General features: G+C 36.8%; 3 protein-coding genes across 3 annotated transcripts; 1 reads left to right on the top strand and 2 right to left on the bottom strand.

Annotated features, from left to right (window-relative positions):
* Window positions 1–938: 938 nt before the first annotated feature.
* Window positions 939–8,076, bottom strand: LOC114526427 (sodium leak channel non-selective protein-like). Its single transcript, XM_028548023.1, has 2 exons — window positions 2,894–8,076; window positions 939–2,451 (listed from the first exon to the last, which is right to left on the bottom strand). The coding sequence occupies exon 1, from the start codon at window positions 8,011–8,013 to the stop codon at window positions 2,902–2,904; it is 5,112 nt and encodes a 1,703-aa protein (XP_028403824.1). The 5' UTR covers window positions 8,014–8,076; the 3' UTR covers window positions 939–2,451; window positions 2,894–2,901.
* A 139-nt stretch (window positions 8,077–8,215) lies between these two features.
* LOC114526430 (R3H domain-containing protein 4-like) lies at window positions 8,216–12,069 on the top strand. Its single transcript, XM_028548028.1, has 8 exons — window positions 8,216–8,796; window positions 9,446–9,606; window positions 9,781–9,899; window positions 10,036–10,156; window positions 10,274–10,353; window positions 10,711–10,796; window positions 11,543–11,598; window positions 11,886–12,069. Exons 1-8 carry the CDS (start codon window positions 8,717–8,719, stop codon window positions 11,978–11,980), a joined length of 798 nt encoding a protein of 265 aa, XP_028403829.1. The 5' UTR covers window positions 8,216–8,716; the 3' UTR covers window positions 11,981–12,069.
* On the bottom strand, window positions 11,231–16,918 carry LOC114526428 (phospholipase D3-like). Its single transcript, XM_028548024.1, has 7 exons — window positions 16,346–16,918; window positions 14,435–14,646; window positions 14,066–14,213; window positions 13,639–13,831; window positions 13,022–13,184; window positions 12,373–12,690; window positions 11,231–11,479 (listed from the first exon to the last, which is right to left on the bottom strand). Exons 1-6 carry the CDS (start codon window positions 16,836–16,838, stop codon window positions 12,412–12,414), a joined length of 1,488 nt encoding a protein of 495 aa, XP_028403825.1. The 5' UTR covers window positions 16,839–16,918; the 3' UTR covers window positions 11,231–11,479; window positions 12,373–12,411.
* Window positions 16,919–17,362: the final 444 nt, after the last annotated feature.

The following is a 17,362-nucleotide window of genomic DNA, read 5'->3' as shown; positions in this document are numbered from 1 at the left end:
GGGAAGGACAGGCTCTCAAGGTCAAGCGACACAGGTAGGGTGAAAATTGAGGTTACAATCAGGTGTTATTTTCCAAAAGTTCCTGAAAAGTGGGATTAGCCTTTCTTAGTCTTAGGGCCATAATTTAGGCAGCTGATTTGTAGTTGTAAAAATAGTCCTTGTAAAATAATTTCAATTGAATCTTTTAGGTATTTTTTCCCAATCACTCAGATTCACCACTTTACCTACAAAAATTACCTGAAATTAGGCCTTCTCTTTTTATAGATGACCATATTTCAAAATTATAAACCATTCAAAATGTTGATTTTAGATGCTTTAGGTCTTTATGACTTTTTTCTCGTTAGGCAGTTTTAGTGTAACTATATACTTTATTTAGATTGATAAGGAAATATAGAAACAAATTTGGGTAAGCCATGAAATCACATCTTGAGTTTATTTTTTAACCAGTTCACATCTATATTTCAGGTCCGTGTAGAGTTTATTGATGACTCAAATCGATCCATCATTCGAAATGTGAAGGGACCAGTCCGAGAAGGAGATGTTTTGACATTGTTGGAATCTGAAAGAGAAGCTCGGAGGCTTCGGTAGATAGTGTGAGTTGACCTTTTGTGTAATTGACACAGGTGAAGAAAAATAAAATTGTTGTTGGCACAGTTTTATTGGGAAGAATAATCCTAAAGAATAACAAAGTCATTGAGTACTTTCTGTTGTCCAACTGGTTTTAGCTCCCTTCACATAATGCTGACCACCGAATAAAGCATTGCCATACAACATTTGCAGAAACTGTATTGGAAACTGTACTCTAGTCTCTAAATATAGAAGTTTGATATAGAATGATAACTGTACTATCTGTACACATTGATGCCTCATCATAACTAACTTTTACATCTTTTGGCAATTCTAATCCATAAGTAATCCATATGTATGCATTTTGATTAACTTGGTCTAAAACAAAGTTCCTTGTTCTGTTTCCCCACTGTCTGTGTTTCATGCTTGCATTGTGACCATGTTTTGGCTTCTATAGGAGCCTGTTGCTGAAAAACACCTGAGTGTCAACAACTACATTCACTGGTTAGTCACCTTTGCCTTTCTTTACTTTTAGAAAAGGAAAAAACAAGAGTGCAGATGTTTTTGTCAAGCAAGGGTCAAGAGATGTATTTGTCAATGAGGATGTTTTGTGATAATTATTATCAAGATGCCTTGTTGTAGACAATTACATTATTGAATAAATAAATATATTCTTGTCCATCTGTTTAATTTTATCTTTGTTTTGTCCTCAATTGTTAACTCACTGTTATAACACTGTTTTAACAGGTGCAATTAACACGTGCAATAATATATTTTGAATCACCATGCAAGAAAGTCTACACTTGGAAAAGGCAAAGTTGTAAAGTATTCTAGTTTTAAAGCAACCACTAAAACGCAAAAAAATATAGTGGGAATCGAGAATGACAGATGGTGAACACACTGGATTTCCAAATATACAATACAATTTTATTTCTATTTAATAAGTTAAATATATAAATTCTTATTCATTTTCTCAATATATTTCACAACACTATAGTCTGACAACAGAAATTGCACCGAATGACTCAAATAGAAATACAAGCTCGTTTAGGCCTAAAATTTCTGCCCAATTAAGGTGCTAAAATAATCTGCCTTTTAACTTGCCCAATTAAACCATGAAAATCCAGTATCATTAAGGTGCTGTATCATTAACTTGCAGTTTTTGCTGCGATTTTCAGTTCAGTTTTGATCGACACGAACTAATCTTTATCGATAAAATCAAGACAGTTTGATTCAATGGTGCCCTTATCACATATCCACAGCTCGCATCTTAGTCGAAATATGTAATCGCGGCGAAAATTGCTTGTCTGAGCTGGCCTAAAGCTAATCCTAAAGGTAGATAAATACTTAGTGTCCATTCATCAGATCAATCATAGGTCAATGAATAGCAACAACTGTCATTTTGGTACATATGGAGTGTCCTCACATTTATGAGGCTCTGTTGTCAGGTGTCTACTCATTCATAAAATTTCCCATATCTTTAAATACATGCATACTTTATTTTATATATTATGTATTTATAGCAAAAAGCTCCTTAAAATCACCCGTAGCGCAATTGATCGAAGTCAGTTTAGGCTAAACGGTGGATTAGTGTGTAATAAAATAGAGCACGTTTCATCAAACAATCTGAAATCAGATTTTACCACACGGTTAGACCAAATATGATTGTAACTTCAGTAAGTACATGACCTCATTACGTATCATAAGATTATGTTGTTCGGTCATTCACGAAGCCATCACCGTCATCTAAACAGCCTTCGAATGAACGGGCCTCAAATCATTGCTCGCGAAATTTTGTTTAAAATATGAAAATCACTCCTCTTGATATCATATTATACGATGCACTGGGAGAGTCTTGCGCTAGTACTGGTCAACGGCATCCTCCTGGAAAAATTTTTGATTTAGTGTTGGCAATTATCCACTTAGCAATATACAAATCTCAACCATAAAGATCGAAGTAGCATAAACTTATCAGGTTTGCTAAAACTTGGGCGATGATCAAGGGCGTCCAGTTAGCCTCGCTAGGCGGCCGTTGAAGTAAAACGAGTGAAAAATCTTGACTTCAACGCATGCTAAAGTAGAAATGTTGGCAGTCTTCTCCAGTCTTGGAAAACATACGTTTGAACATTTTATAAATTTTTGGACATGGAGTGATTAGTTATATATTATTGCGTATTACTTTACCACGAAACCTACCATGGATGACTAACTGTCGCCCCGTGATGTAATCTGGCAAATACAGGATCATCAGCCCAGTATAGCCCCTTGCCCCTGAACTCCCCCTATTAATAAATTATCCCTTCATCATTTTCTGCTATGAATTTACCGTTTTTATTACGTGATTTGATTCGTAAACCATTCTTCAAGATCTCCTTCATCTTTCTGTTCTACTTTCTCTTCCCCTTTTTGAGGTACTGCAACAACACTAATCGATGGCGTTTGGGTTTTTGAACTAAGGTTTCGTTTTTGAAATGTTTTTACCGACAGTCTATTGGACTGTTCCTGATCTTCGTTATCACTGGATTCAGTTTCAACACTTGAGGCGGAACTTATTGCTCCGAACGAGTACCCACGTCCTCTTTTAACCGCCTTCTCCTTCTTAAGATTCAAAAACCAATCACGTATAGTTTGTATAGCAACTTCCTCCTCAATCGATCGTTCAAGTTCCTCACGAGCCAGCAACTCTTCAAGTTGTAAACTTCGGGATATATCATCAATTGAACGGTAAGCTAAAATCTCGAGTAGGTCGTGGAAAGACACTTCACGTCCTCCGCGGAACTTTTCAATCTCGAGACAGATATGTTTGAAAAGAAATGTTGACGGATCCACACCAAGTCTTCCTCTTAACAAACGTAGAACAAGTCTAGCTTGACGTACTGTTATAAACCCTTTGCGATTCTGATCAACAAGATTCCAAGTCAACTGATATTGATATAAGTCTTGATGACTCAGAGCTGCGTCCTCTTCACTCGAGTAAAACAAAGAGAAATTTTCAATGATCACCGCGATAAGTAAATTTAACAAAACAAACGTTAAGGTCACGTAGAATGATATGAAGTAACAAAGAGAGCCAACGTAAGTGCCACAATCAGATTTCCAGTAATTCTCAGATTCAGTTGCTTCCGTGCAGTAAGGTTCTTGTATCCCACAGTCTTGTCTTACTTTATTCCAATCTTCTCCAGTTGTTATCCGAAATAACATTATCATCGCATTGATACTGCCTTCAAAATTGGCATCGTTGTTAATGGCCACACCGTGTTTCACAGTGCCAAACACTATAACCCCGATCATTGCATAGGACATGATGATTAATACCAAAACAAATATAATATAGAAACTCTTCACTAAACTCATTAAGACCGTCATCATTAGCATCTTCAGTGTATCATGTTTACCAGACAGACTTAAAAATCGAAACAAAATTATCGCAACACCTAACCAAACCGGCCCGCGGTACATTCTTTCGTGGGTATGATTATGGACGAAAGCAAAGTGAAGTATAATCCACAAAACACCGGCCACAGTCAAAAAGAAGTCGAAACGGTTGCGATGACTTCTCCAATAACCTCTGAAGGTGTACGCAACGATCTTGAGAATGCACTCAATAACAAAGACGATGGTCAATGCTACGGAAATCAGCATCAAATTCTTTGGAATGGGAGAATCAGGGTCGACTATCCACGGAACAACTGCTAGCGTAGCACAGTTAAAGACAACCAAAAAGACGTTTACTCGACCATAAAGTGTGGACTGTAAGAAGTCATATAGTCGCGATCTGACGGGACTGTCATCAGGACGCAATGGGAGGTGAAGTGGTTGGGCGAGTCGAAGGCGCTTTCTTAAGTCTTCCCATCTTCTTTGATCAACAGTAAGAAGTGCTGTTCCTTTGTTCTCGTTGAAATTATTAACAACAACACCGACGAACATTGCCAGCCCGATCATACATGCCAGTAATACGTAGCCATGAATATAAAACCCATATAATGTCCCTAGATTCTTTTGATCTTCGATAACATTTCTTATGTCTAACCAACCCTCGAGCGAGAGGGCTTCAAACAGGGCTATCAAGGCGTTAAGAAGTTCGTCAAAGTTAAAACTTTTTGGATTGTGCCATGTTCTTGAGACCAACATTTCATTTTCTCCTCCTGCAAGTTCACGCAATTCTTGTGGCCCTCTTAAAGCGGTGTAAAAAAATCCTTGACACTCCTCTTCAGTTGTAACACTGTCGTCGTTACATCTCTTGAGTTTGTTTGAAAACATCTGCACACCATAGCTTGCAAAGATGAACATTAATGATAATTGTAGAGCTGCAACTTTTAGGATTTCTTTAAATCCACCAAACAACTCCTGAATAACTTGCCTCGTTTTCGGAATGAGGTTGATTACCCTGAGCGGTCTCAAAGCACGAAGAACAAGCAGGGCATACGTCGCAGAGTTACGAGGAATGGACGACGGGGATAAGCATACGTAAATAAAGCCAATAAAATAAATCGAGATATCCATGACATCGCCGGGGCTTCGAATGACCGCGTTAGGTGTGAACAACAGACCATCAGCAAGAACACGAATCAGCAACTCGATACTCGTGGCAACAACGAAGAGATACTCGAAGAATTCAAGTACGGGAACATCAAATGTTCGATAGTCATGTTTCTCGAACATCATCGCGACGCAGGATGAGAAAGTGATGAGGATAATTATCCATTCCAAATAGGTTTGGGTTGATAAAACTCTCTTAATGAACGCATCGTTAATCATGGGACGTTTCGACTGCACCTCCCCATGATTCCCTGCGATCTCATATCGAGCATGCACAATTCTTTGCAGCCACTGACGCAACAGACTGTCACGAGACACAATGAAGAGCGGGAAATCAAAATAAGGATGGTTTTCTCTTAGAGACTCCTCACGGGCTGCTTTTACCCTTTGTGCTTGTTCACGTCTAGCTCGTAATTCTCTGATGTTCCAGTCCTCGTTGTTACGTGATGAACCCGTATTGTGAGGCAACGTCGCTGCGCCATGTCCGCCTTGACTTTTCATTTGTCGTAACGCGTTCATGTCGGCTTTTTCCGATGTCTTACGCGCTCCTTGAGTTAACTTCGCCGCGTTACGATTGATCTGTCGTGCTGTGTAGCCTAATAGATATGACTTTGCTGTATGACGGCCTTGTGTCGCTGTGTAGTCCGTGAGATTACGTCTTCGAGTGGAGTCTTGAATAAGTTGTGTCAGGCTGGTTCTTTTCTTTAATCTCAGTGTGTGAACATCGTCAGGGACAGGTGAACTAAGTAACTTAAATGGCATGTCTTTCCTTTGCGTCATTAACGCATCTTCGTAGACGCTAGGGTTTGCTGTGAAACCTGACAAACGCATTCGTGTATCGTCTAAAAATTTTCTCATAAAACTTTGTCGAACTTTAGGCACAGGAAAGTCACCTGAAACTTTCCACGTTTCCACTAATCTTGGACTTTCTTTGAATTTTCCAAATATTTGCAGCCGTTTTGGTAGGCTTTCATGAATATTCAAACCTTCTTCACCTAACTTGCGCTGTTTCAATATTTTTGTCTCTTCCTTAATTTCCAAATTGTCAAGAATAACAGCAATAAAAACACTGCCTAAAATAAGTGATGCGAAGAGATTGTAACTAGTGAAGTAAATACTAACAAGTGGAGCAATTATTGGCGAGGATGCGTACTTTACTGTATCCAGTACTTCGACCCACCCCTCCTGGGTTATTATTTGAAACATAGAAGTGGATGATTTAAGATAGTCATCGAAAGGTCCGTCGTTACCGAAATCCATGCCGGAGAACAACTGTAGACTTAGGGTGGACGCAAAAACCAACAGAAATAACGTAAAGATAACGACTGCACCAATTTTCGTTCCTGTTCCGAATGCTTTATGCAAGAAGGCGTTGAGACTTGGCACAGCAATGATTAGACGTGTCACCCGTAAAACATGAAAAGCAACTAAAATATCAGCTTCTGCATATGTAACCGCCCCAATACATAGCGTGCTTCCTACAGCCAAAAATAACTCAAAACGATAAACTGGGATTTTCCAATAGCTTTTTACGCCAACACACCAAATCTTAAAGCAGCTTTCGATGTCAAATATGATTGTGAACACTAGTTGTAATATACGTCTGGGATGAGGATCTAGGTTAGGTTGAAGTAAAGCGTCTAATGCCAACAGGGCCCATATCATATACCGGAAGTATTTAGATGTAAGAAATTGTCTAGCGCGATTGAAGGCTTTTGTTTTCGTCCATTCTTCTTTAATAGCAACCAAGTGCCAACCAGTGCCATCGTCTTGTATAATTTCAGATGATAAGCCCGTAATTCTGCGATTAGTTCGCCAGTTCTTTAAATATAACTGCGATCGCAAATCAGCAAATGTTTCCGTAATTACGGCGATGAAAACGCTCTTAACCAACCAAGCCACAAAGAATATCAGTGATACGAAATAAACCGCACTAACATAATAGTTCTGACTGTTCATTTGCGCGTACATCACAAGAACCCATCCTTCTTGTGTTGAGCTCTCGTACACAGTCAAAAATCCATACCATATATTTTCGAAATACGTTGTTCGTTTACTGTCATCGAGCCTCAAACTGTGGCAGACAAAACCTTCCGGACAAACTGTTTTACTCTGGTGGCTGTTATCAATATAGCAACGTATTTCTGGCAAATTGAGGTCTTTATTAGTAACATTTTTAATATCAGTACCGTTTTTCACACAGTAATAGCTCTCCTCCCCGAAAAGCTGGACGCCGATTAATGAGGCAAGGATCATAAAATAGACTAAAAATGTCGTAACGTTTCTGATTTGTTTACCAGAGCGTCGGGAGACCTGATTCAATAGCGATATATTCATGAAGTATTTCATAACTCGTATAAGAATAAACGAGCGGGGTGCCCGTGCTATAACCTTTAAATACTCTGGGACGTATCCAGAAAAATTCGGTCCCTCGACAATTTGCAATACTATTGACATTACAATAAATATCAGCATCCCCAAGTTGAATAAATTGAAACGATTCTTTAGAAATGCCCTTTCTCCTTTCCATAAGCCAAAAATTTTCATATCCATGAGCGATTCAATAAGAAATATTAATAGGACAAAAATATCAAGCGTTAAGGTAACATACCACAATTGTCTGTATTTTTCAAACGTCTTCTTACTATTCATACCGACTGAGATTGCACTCACCACGATTGATATTTGAATTAATCGTTTGAAACACACACTTTTGACGAATTGAACACTTGGCAGTTCGTCATCATCGTGTTCGTCGTCCTCAGGGCCGCTAGATTCAACGGCAGTATTTGTCGGAATTTTAGAATTAGAAACATCACTTGCCAAGTCACTGGCATCACCCGTATCTGCCTCCATTTTGCTTTGTTTACTCGGCCAACTTAGACTTGTGTCCAATGAAAAGAGCATGTGCAGATGTGCTCATTAGTCATTTCCTGTGGCGGACTTGAACCAGGTTATGTCTGGTGTCTAATCCTCATAAAATATACATATATCACTCTTGAAGCACCCACATACATACGCAAATTTACCGTCTATGTTTATAACATATGCTAAATTTTGATTCAGAATAAATGTTCCGCTCCAAATTATGTTTTTCTTTTCATACATATATTTTAGGGCCAACTGGGGGCTATCGGTGCAATGGAGTCATCGGAGTGGGCTATCCTGTATGTTCATTCAATAATTTAAAATGCTTAAGATAATATATGCTGGGAAGTGGCGAGATCTTTTATAAATTATTCGTTTTAACAGATTGATGATAATACCAAATAGATTGATTTGCAGCCTTTGTGTGTCCGCAACAGATGGCCGAGCTGAATAATAGCATACAAAGGACCATATGGCTGCAAAATGCAAAGAAGGGCTGCATATGCAAATGAATAAAAATATATCTCCATGTCATCTATCACCTGCTAATGGCTGGCAAATTACATCATCACTTTGAAATACTTTGCAAGTAAACCTTGTTGCGTGTGATCCTCGCGAAAAGCGCGCGTTTTTCCGCGTAAACCATCGACAACAACAAAATTTGAGAAAGATCATTTACATTAAAATAAGTGAAAAAGAAAGCTATTTTCTGTCCTCGCTGCGAAAGTATTTCGTTTGATATATGGGTGTATTAAGCACCCACGATCGCGTTAAAAACGCAGAATTGTTGAACTCTGTGATTCATGAACAGACCACTGAAACGTAAGTTAAACGAGAATAGCATGTTTACAGTGAATGCAATCGCTTAAAAATTTCTTATATGCGCTTAATTTTTTTTCTTGCATGTGGTTTTTAGTTTCATATTTGTGGCATGCATGCAATATTCAATGCAATATTTTGTTCTATAACGTGAATATATTAGAAACCTTTAGCATTTTCGGTTTTTTCCTTTGTTTGAAATGCATTAAAATTCTTTAAAATATTGGAACCAGAGTACAAGTAAGGGAAAACCCAATAGATTTATTGCTCTGAGCACTGTATTAAAAGTGATTCCATAATGTGTTCATCTTGAAAAGCAATATAACATGACAATACATGACTAACTAATAAGAACTCTGTCATTGCTGTATATTGAACTCTGTGCACAAGTGAAATTGCAGTCCCCAATTTTTGGCTTTGGCTATTTTGTGCCATATTATAATGGTTATTATCAACCACACAAACATTGGTTAATATTAGCCACACATAGAGAGTTACTGAGATTGTAGCACAGCAACCTGTATTTTTGCCTGTGACATTTTTGGTACTGGATATGTTGTAATCGGTTGAAAAAATGCTACTTTCATCATACATATATAATCATTTCAAATGACCAAATACATATAGGAGGAAGTTTTTTTAATACATTCAGATCAACAGTTGAAGCTGAAATTGATGAAAGAAATGATCGACAGAAGCTGAGGCACTCTAAGGCATGTTTGAAAATGTCTCGTGCACCAAGACCTCAATCATACATTAGGAACACTGGTAGAAAAGCAAAGGGGTGTGTTAATTCCAGAAAATTTGAAAATGGTAATTATCTAGATTTATGTCAGTTTTTACAACACTAAAGTAAAAGGTGGTTGGAAATGGTTGCAAATAGTAAACATGAAATAGAGCTTTGCCAACAAACATGTATGTTGGCTGTGTTAATTACCATTGTGCAATGTTTGTAAGTAATGGATTTATCAGTATCATTAATTTCAGATGTGTTCCTTTCCCACCTGATTGAAACGGAGGACTTCTCAGATTTAAGCATAGCAGATTTTATGGTAAAATCGACATCAGCTTTTGAACAATTGTTTGAGGATCAGTCCCAAATGAATGTATGTTGTTGGTGCCTTGTTGATGAAAAAAAAATTTTTCACATGCTTTTGTTTTCTAAGGAGTTATCCTAAGCTTGGTGGTGAAAATTTTGTTTACAAATTATTAAATTACCATTTGCATGTCTGATTTTAACAGAGATGGAGTGATTTTGTAAACCTTAAAGGTGAAGACCAGGACAGGTACCTTTGTGACTTATCTCATCTTGATTCTTCTCAAACTCCAAATCAATTAAACCAAAGAACCAAGACTAATTCAGGTATTATACCTTTCTGAGCTAATATGAGTGTGATGAAAGTATAAAAAAACTTTGTTGGGTAAGCTTTGTTTAGGGTCAACCTGATATATGTATATTCCTATGCTTTTATCATTTTAGATTTTCAAGTTGCTGAAAAGAAATTTCAAAATGTCGATCACAAAATTAAATTAACTTTGAAAGGCAGAAATATATCAATGGTAATTTTTGTTTTCACTTTTGTGAATTGCAAATTGTATTTTATCCTATTTTTTTACAAAGAATTCATTATCAGTACTTATATTAATTTGATACTTTAGATCTGTTCTAAATCCCAGAGCTGTTTTGAGCCTCTAAACTATGCATTAGTTAATAGTTGTTGCACATCAGCACAAAGGGCATGGGACCTATACTCGCACTCCTAATATTTTGAGAATTGGGTTTTTAAATAAATAAATACAGTGGTACACTCTGTGGAAGGTCTTCCCATAGAAAAAAAACTAAAGAGCAAAGTTGTGCAGTTTTTTTACTTTGTAAATTAGACAAACCCATCAGTTGCAAACTTTACATTATTTTAGTCTGGACTGAAGTACTTTGAAGAAGAAATGTTGTCAGTTTTTAAAGACATGAACGAAACTGTTCTCATATCTCTGATTCCATCAAGGTATATACTACACATGTACCCATCATAACTAAGTAAACTTACTTCTCGCAACCGTTTTAATGTTCTGTTTATTAGGACTAAATTTATAGTGACAAAAATACACGTTTACTTATCTTATTCTAAAGATGTCTCTTCCACGTGTTTTCGTTGTATCTCCAACGTTAATTTCGTTTTATATACGAACCAAAGACCATTTGTATTTTCACAAGTTACGACAATGAAAATGGCGGAAAATTTTTGAAATTCGTTGTGAACTTATGTCACTCCCAGTGGCCACCACTCGCCAGTGATCTCTATATATATAGAGCTCACTGGTGGTCAAAATACGCGCACCTGGTCCTAGGATGTAGTGGCGTATGAGTTCTACGAGTGTTAGAGTAAAAAATTCCAGTAAAATACCCCTTTCCATACAATAAATGGATATATTGAGTATATCTTGGACTTAGTATGACTGGGTTTATTTTATAAAATGTAAGTTTCATATACAAGTTAAACATCAATTACTACAATTACATCAACCCCTTCGAGGTCCCATTACATGACTCAGCATATGATAAGATATGTTCCCCGACAAGACCATCAAATTGTCCCTTAATTAATGGTGCTTCAACGACTATATTCTTTAAAACTAACAACTGTTTTTGGTTGTATTCAAAATATTTCAAATATTTTCTGCCTGTTTCCTGAAAAGAAAGTATTTGTATGGTTTCTCGCCTTATTTATAGTGATTATATTTCATCTTATAGTATGGATAGATTGCTGATTCACGGAATTTGCCAATACATGAATTTATCGTCAGAGAGTAAGTCTATACACGGTAATCCGACTAACCTCCCTTATGAGCGGTCCCAAAAGTAATAAAAAAGCGTTCTTGGGTTTTGCTTTTGTCTACGCATCTACTCATTCTGTCTTGAACAAAATGACATTGTTCTACCCACTAAAACATCCCCCTTCCGAAAGAATGACAGTACATATTACGTTGTACTTTGTAAATTAATCGAATTGACCCATCAAAATATTATACAACATCTATACCCTGGGGACAAGATTACTCACAGTGTGGATTGATATTGTCATTTATATCGTTAGGTCACCCAAGACACGTGGTTCAAATAGAAAATCTGAGTAACCAGTTTCATCCACCGGATATGCTATTGTCACAGTATTTAGAACGCATTAGATGACGAACTTATTTGATAATTTTATATATATCGATGTTTTAGCAATTATACTTGACACATTTTCAATCTGTAAATATTGGAGTAGTCGTAATGTGTGACATTACAATTAAATCTATTCTGCAAAATTTTGTCGTGTCTGTTATGATAATTAGAGAAACAAAATGTCGTGCATGATGGCTTAGTAATTATGGTATATCTTATTTATTACATAGCAGCCTTTAGACTGACTTTCTATACATAGATTATTCACTTTAAAATTCGTTATTAACATAAAAATCATCCCCATTCTGTATACAAATAGTGTTTAAAATACAATTTACAATTACTTTATAGGACCGAAGACCACTCCCTAATCATCTAAGAGAAGCTTAAGATTATAAATCTGAAAAAACTACCTTAGTTTCCCGATCATATCAAAATCACCATAACCTGGGTCAATACTCCCAAATGGATTTCGTGTAGTTGGAATTCCAGTCACGTGAAAAAACATCTTCCAGTTGTCTCTGGATGGCATCTGAGAACAGCTGCTTTTCCGAGTCTGGTGAAGTCTGATTAAGGATATAACCTATACCACCTGTGTTCACAAAGTAATCCGCTGACCAGTTAGATGTTCCGATATATGCTGCGTTATCGGTAACCATGTACTTAGTGTGTTGGACACGAGAATAAGGAATTTTTTCCTGTCTTTCATTCGCTGGAACCTTAAGCAATCTCTGAAATTCAAATGTGTTGTGTTTAATTGCATTCATAAAACAAAAAGTAACACCTTATTTTTAGGCAACTTTCCAACTATTTATGTATGTAGCTAATGCACGTCACTTCCTGGTGGTTACGGTATTATCATCTGGTCAAAATTGCTTGAAATATCTAATCCATCAAAAACAATCTGATCGTCGAATTACAGATGCCCACTATAACCCAGACGATTTCTGAAATGATATTTAGTCAATCCTGTGTCTTCTAGGAAAACTAACCTTATTGAAAACTAACCGGCATAGTTACTGATTTTGCTCACTTATAGGAATTTGAATAAACGAAACATACCACTTCAACATTAACATATTTCACGTCATTCAAGACAGCCAAAGATTTCAGGAATGGGATCATTGAGAGTTTAGTATGAAGCCAGTCACTGGCCATGAAATGGACCTCAATACGTCGATCAAACGCAGCTTCCCGTAAAGCATCATCAATAACAGCCCAATAACTAAATATGACAGAAAGCGTACGTATCAATTGCATTTTGTCAATTGTTGTCTTGCAAATGGGGATAGAAAATACCTTATTTGCCTTTGTCAGTAAAAAACGAAGAATAGAACCGTGGCGTGAAAATAGGACATATATAATCATGCGCTATCAAAGACAAGCTAGTGAACGTTTCGCCGGTTTCGGTTATAACAGTTCAGAACGTAAATGACTGGTTCACCCTTGTAATGATTCACTCAACTTTTCTCCAATTTTCAGGGAGAATTTCCGGCTTATCTGTACGTAAACATCTACTTAATCGTTGTGCGTAAAATCGCGGGAAAATCGTCCGCGTGTTTTGATCAATGATTTTCAACGAGATTAGCTATTTATCAAAGGCGCCATTGACATTGTTCGCTCTTAGATGTCGATATGTAAGTAACTATGACACACTGATATAAGTATCCAATGCTTACGTGCTCGGCCAGGTATATAAAAAGGTTGGTGAATAATCCATGACAGAGATATGAATGAATTTCTGTGCTTTATGGATAACGTCAAGAATTGAATCAATATCTGTTGTTCTGTCTTTAGTGCATAGCGGAGGTGGGGATGACGAGAGATATACCTCCCCTGCATTACCATTGATCATCAGCGGCATCGGATGATCTGAAATATGATCAGTGAAGGAGAATTAGAATTTCATGATGAAATAGATGATGAAATGCTTTGATGACGATGCTTTCATTTTAAAAATATGTTTATATAGAAGATAGTCAAGAGAGATTGTGTTCAAAATGATAAAGAAAATAACAGTCTTGCGCTCTCTATCCCCTGCTGCATGTGTACGACCTTGCTCGGCATTAATAATAAACAAAGAATGCACATGTCGGAAAAAATTACCTTTGTTATAATTTGTATCTAAACTAGTTGGCCAATGATCGGGAATGTGAGAATTATTTTCTGCTAAGAACCAGTAAATGTCGAAAATTTTGGACATGTCTGTTGCTAAACAACTACAATTTGATGTCAGAAGGCCAAGTTCTTTAACCTGAAAATAGGCAGAGAGATAAAATCTATCTAAAAAACTTTAGATGAATGGTGGAAGTTACCATGCAACAACGGACATGTTGTTAGTTATGCCCACATTATGTCTATACACACAGTTATGCCCATACAAATTATGTCAGGGAAATATTAAATGGAAAAAATCATATTAATTACCTAACTACTTTGATAAAATACGGTAACTTGTTAATTTAAAGTATGAACCTGCGTGAGTGATCTCCAATCCATATTCGCACTACCAAGATAGAAATGCATATTATCGACCAACCACATCTTAGTATGCAGTATTCCGGCTCCTAACAATTTCTTCATATCTAGGACACGGACTTCAGCAAGACCCATTTCTTCTAAGACTTTTGTATCTTCATTTGTTTGGTATTTTGTATCAACTTGATGAACAATTTTGATGCTGACACCTGAGAAATGGAAAAGAATCCACAAAATTTATCTGTGAATTTTGAATTACACTTTAGTTACACAGGCTCAGGCTGACAATTTTGGGTGAGGTTTTTTTGTACGTCCAACGCGTAAAAGGGCGGATTTCACTGGTACTGTAACGTTTTTCCAAAATTACAAATCTAACCATATATGCATCTATTCAATCGTTGATTTCATAAGTATTATTTAAATGATTTTGAAAAACTTTTACGTGCGTACATATGAACGTAAAATAAAACGCGACAGTGGAAAGAGGCCCTAATCCAACAGACAGGACCACGCTGTCCTGTCTATACGCCCCAGACTGACGGACTCATCACGAAAATCTCCTCCCTCCATTTATTAACTCTGTGGCAATTCCCATACATGCGGATGGGTTCGCAGACTATACCTATGTCTGGCTGGTTATTGAAATGAAAAACAAAGAAAAATAATCAAGATCACAAGATGCGAGCTTTTTCATTCGCAGGAAAGTTGTTTTTAAAAATTAAAAGGCCCTCAAGAACAGGCTTTTTTATCGCCTCTTTGCCTACGCATCTCTCCGCCTGATCTTCCCCCTTTAGCTTTATGGCGAAGAAAATAAAGGCCTTTCAGGTTAGATTGGCATTTAAAACTATTTTGTATGTAAATGTACAAATATTAATTGAAATTTAAAATTCAAATTTATACAATAATTCGATAATTCTTGGAATTTGGACTGAAATGCAAGGAATCAGAACAAAAGCGAAACAACGTGGTTCATGCGAGCACATTTTTAGTTTAAACTCAAAGCTGGGTTAAAGAAGTGTACTTTTCATACTTGTTTTCACACTATAATTTTTAATCAATCACTTCTTGAGTTTAGGAAAAATCACTTCTATAATTTTTCCATATTCTTATGTGCAAATATGTGGGTTGTATTACTGCCGATTCCTAAAGGAGACAGTAAGTCTTTCTCTTACTATACTGGAAACATTCGATATATTGGCCAAAGGTAAGTATAATACAATTATATCAGGCATTGTAATGTACTGTAATGAAATTTCATTTGCTTTGTCTACAATTCTATTGTAGCTATACTATTGGCCTATTATAGATTTAGTCAGGCTAAAAATATTTCTTACGTATATTGCTATATTACACCTCAATCAGTATAAAATCACATGAATATATTTTGCAATATTTTTCCATTCACATGGTTGGCATTGTGTCAAAATGTGCACACTTTAGAACTTTTACTACCAATACTAAATAAATTACCATTGCAGTAGGCATAGGTGTGTAAGGCAGGGGGGAGGCAGCTGTAGCCACCTAAATTGGTCAGTTTGTACTTTACAGTTGTGCTAAAATAGACCATTACATGGAAAAAAGTCAACCCAAAACACTACCAAAACACTGGTGTTTACCCAGACATTTTTTATCCATTTTCCTATAACATTTAGGACTTTGAGCAAACCTGAGTGAAAGTTTTGGATTTCAACTAGACTGTTTCCCATGTATTATTATGACCCAACCAATTGTAGATGGAATGCAAATGAAAGTTTATGTATTTTTTAGACCCTAAAGCAGTTGCAAAAATTTCAACAACAACATCCTCTAAAAGAATCAAACCTGCATCCTGTAGTATACAGCAGAACTTTGTGAACATTTGCGAACAGCTACATATTGATTAAATATAAACAATCTAGTTATCATCACCTCGTTTTCCTACTTCTACCAGTTTGTTAAAAATAGCATCTCCCTGCCATGAGCTAGGATCTTTTACTGGCACATCTTCTGATCTGAGTGACCAGTACGATGAAGCAATATAAATGTTTGACTTTGCTGCATCCAGAAGCTTCAACCAACTAGTGAATATAGAGGGGTGAGATGGTGCGCCTTTGGGGTAGGTCATATTTTCTGGAATACTTTCTATGAGGGTTATGTTGCAGTTGGAAGATGATAAACCATAGCAGTAATCCCAGTTTTTATTTTCATCTGGGATACCACAAACAAATTCAAAATTGTCTTCTCGGTCGTCTTGATTCTTGTCAATGATTCCCCTGGCCCTGTCATGTAAGAACACACCAAGACATACACCGCAAACCAAAAGAATGACAACAATTGAACACAAGACTATTCTTCGTGTTTGACATCGCATTGAACACTTTTTGAGACGGACATCCTCTGTCAGAAGAACTTTGTCATCCATCCTTTCAGAAAATTACAAGAAGTAAGTATTATTCCAGGGGAAAATATGCTGTAATGTTACTTCCTTGAACTGATATTTGATCCAGTCGCAGTTCTACTGATCTGCTAATATACTGGATATTATTACTGGATATGGAAGCTGTAGACTAAATAAGGCCTGTTCATATGACTGATATGAGACGAGCCAGCCCTGTTTAGTCGGGCTAGCTCGGCAGTGCCGGAATCTCGCATCATATATCATTTCACTATATTTGTAAAATTGCATGCATATGGACCGGACTCCCGACTGGCTCGTCTCATGAAGACATGAACAGGCCCTAAAACGGGTCAAGGAAGTCAAGTAACTGTGTATTTCAATGGTTAGGGCTGTTTTTGCATCAGAGCCTAAATCAGTCTCAAGTTGTGCGTAGTCTGCGTGGATAGCGATACTCATTTAATTTTGGGTTTTTTTGCGGTTCTTTCTAAATCCCTAAAGTAGGTAGCCTAAAGCACGCCTAAAGTTTATGTCATGAAAAGAATGAAGAA

The sequence above is a fragment of the Dendronephthya gigantea genome, unplaced genomic scaffold (assembly GCF_004324835.1).
Source record: "Dendronephthya gigantea isolate DGI-Jeju-01 unplaced genomic scaffold, DenGig_1.0 000038F, whole genome shotgun sequence".
NCBI classification, from domain to species: Eukaryota; Metazoa; Cnidaria; class Anthozoa; order Malacalcyonacea; family Nephtheidae; genus Dendronephthya; species Dendronephthya gigantea.
Note: the sequence above shows the minus strand (reverse complement) of the source record. Positions and strands in the feature narration are given on the sequence as shown.

What these genes read in the sequence shown, in the direction of transcription:
- LOC114526430 (XM_028548028.1), top strand. Translation starts at nt 8,717, where the DNA reads ATGGGTGTATTAAGCACCCACGATCGCGTTAAAAACGCAGAATTGTTG. An exon ending in AAGGCAGAAATATATCAATG is followed by an intron (nt 10,354 to 10,710) that starts GTAATTTTTGTT and finishes ACATTATTTTAG; the next exon opens with TCTGGACTGAAGTACTTTGA. An exon ending in ATATCTCTGATTCCATCAAG is followed by an intron (nt 10,797 to 11,542) that starts GTATATACTACA and finishes TTCATCTTATAG; the next exon opens with TATGGATAGATTGCTGATTC.
- LOC114526427 (XM_028548023.1), bottom strand. Translation starts at nt 8,013, where the DNA reads ATGCTCTTTTCATTGGACACAAGTCTAAGTTGGCCGAGTAAACAAAGC.
- LOC114526428 (XM_028548024.1), bottom strand. Translation starts at nt 16,838, where the DNA reads ATGGATGACAAAGTTCTTCTGACAGAGGATGTCCGTCTCAAAAAGTGT. An exon ending in TTATATACCTGGCCGAGCAC is followed by an intron (nt 13,185 to 13,638) that starts GTAAGCATTGGA and finishes TGTCATATTTAG; the next exon opens with TTATTGGGCTGTTATTGATG. An exon ending in AATATGTTAATGTTGAAGTG is followed by an intron (nt 12,691 to 13,021) that starts GTATGTTTCGTT and finishes TTTGAATTTCAG; the next exon opens with AGATTGCTTAAGGTTCCAGC.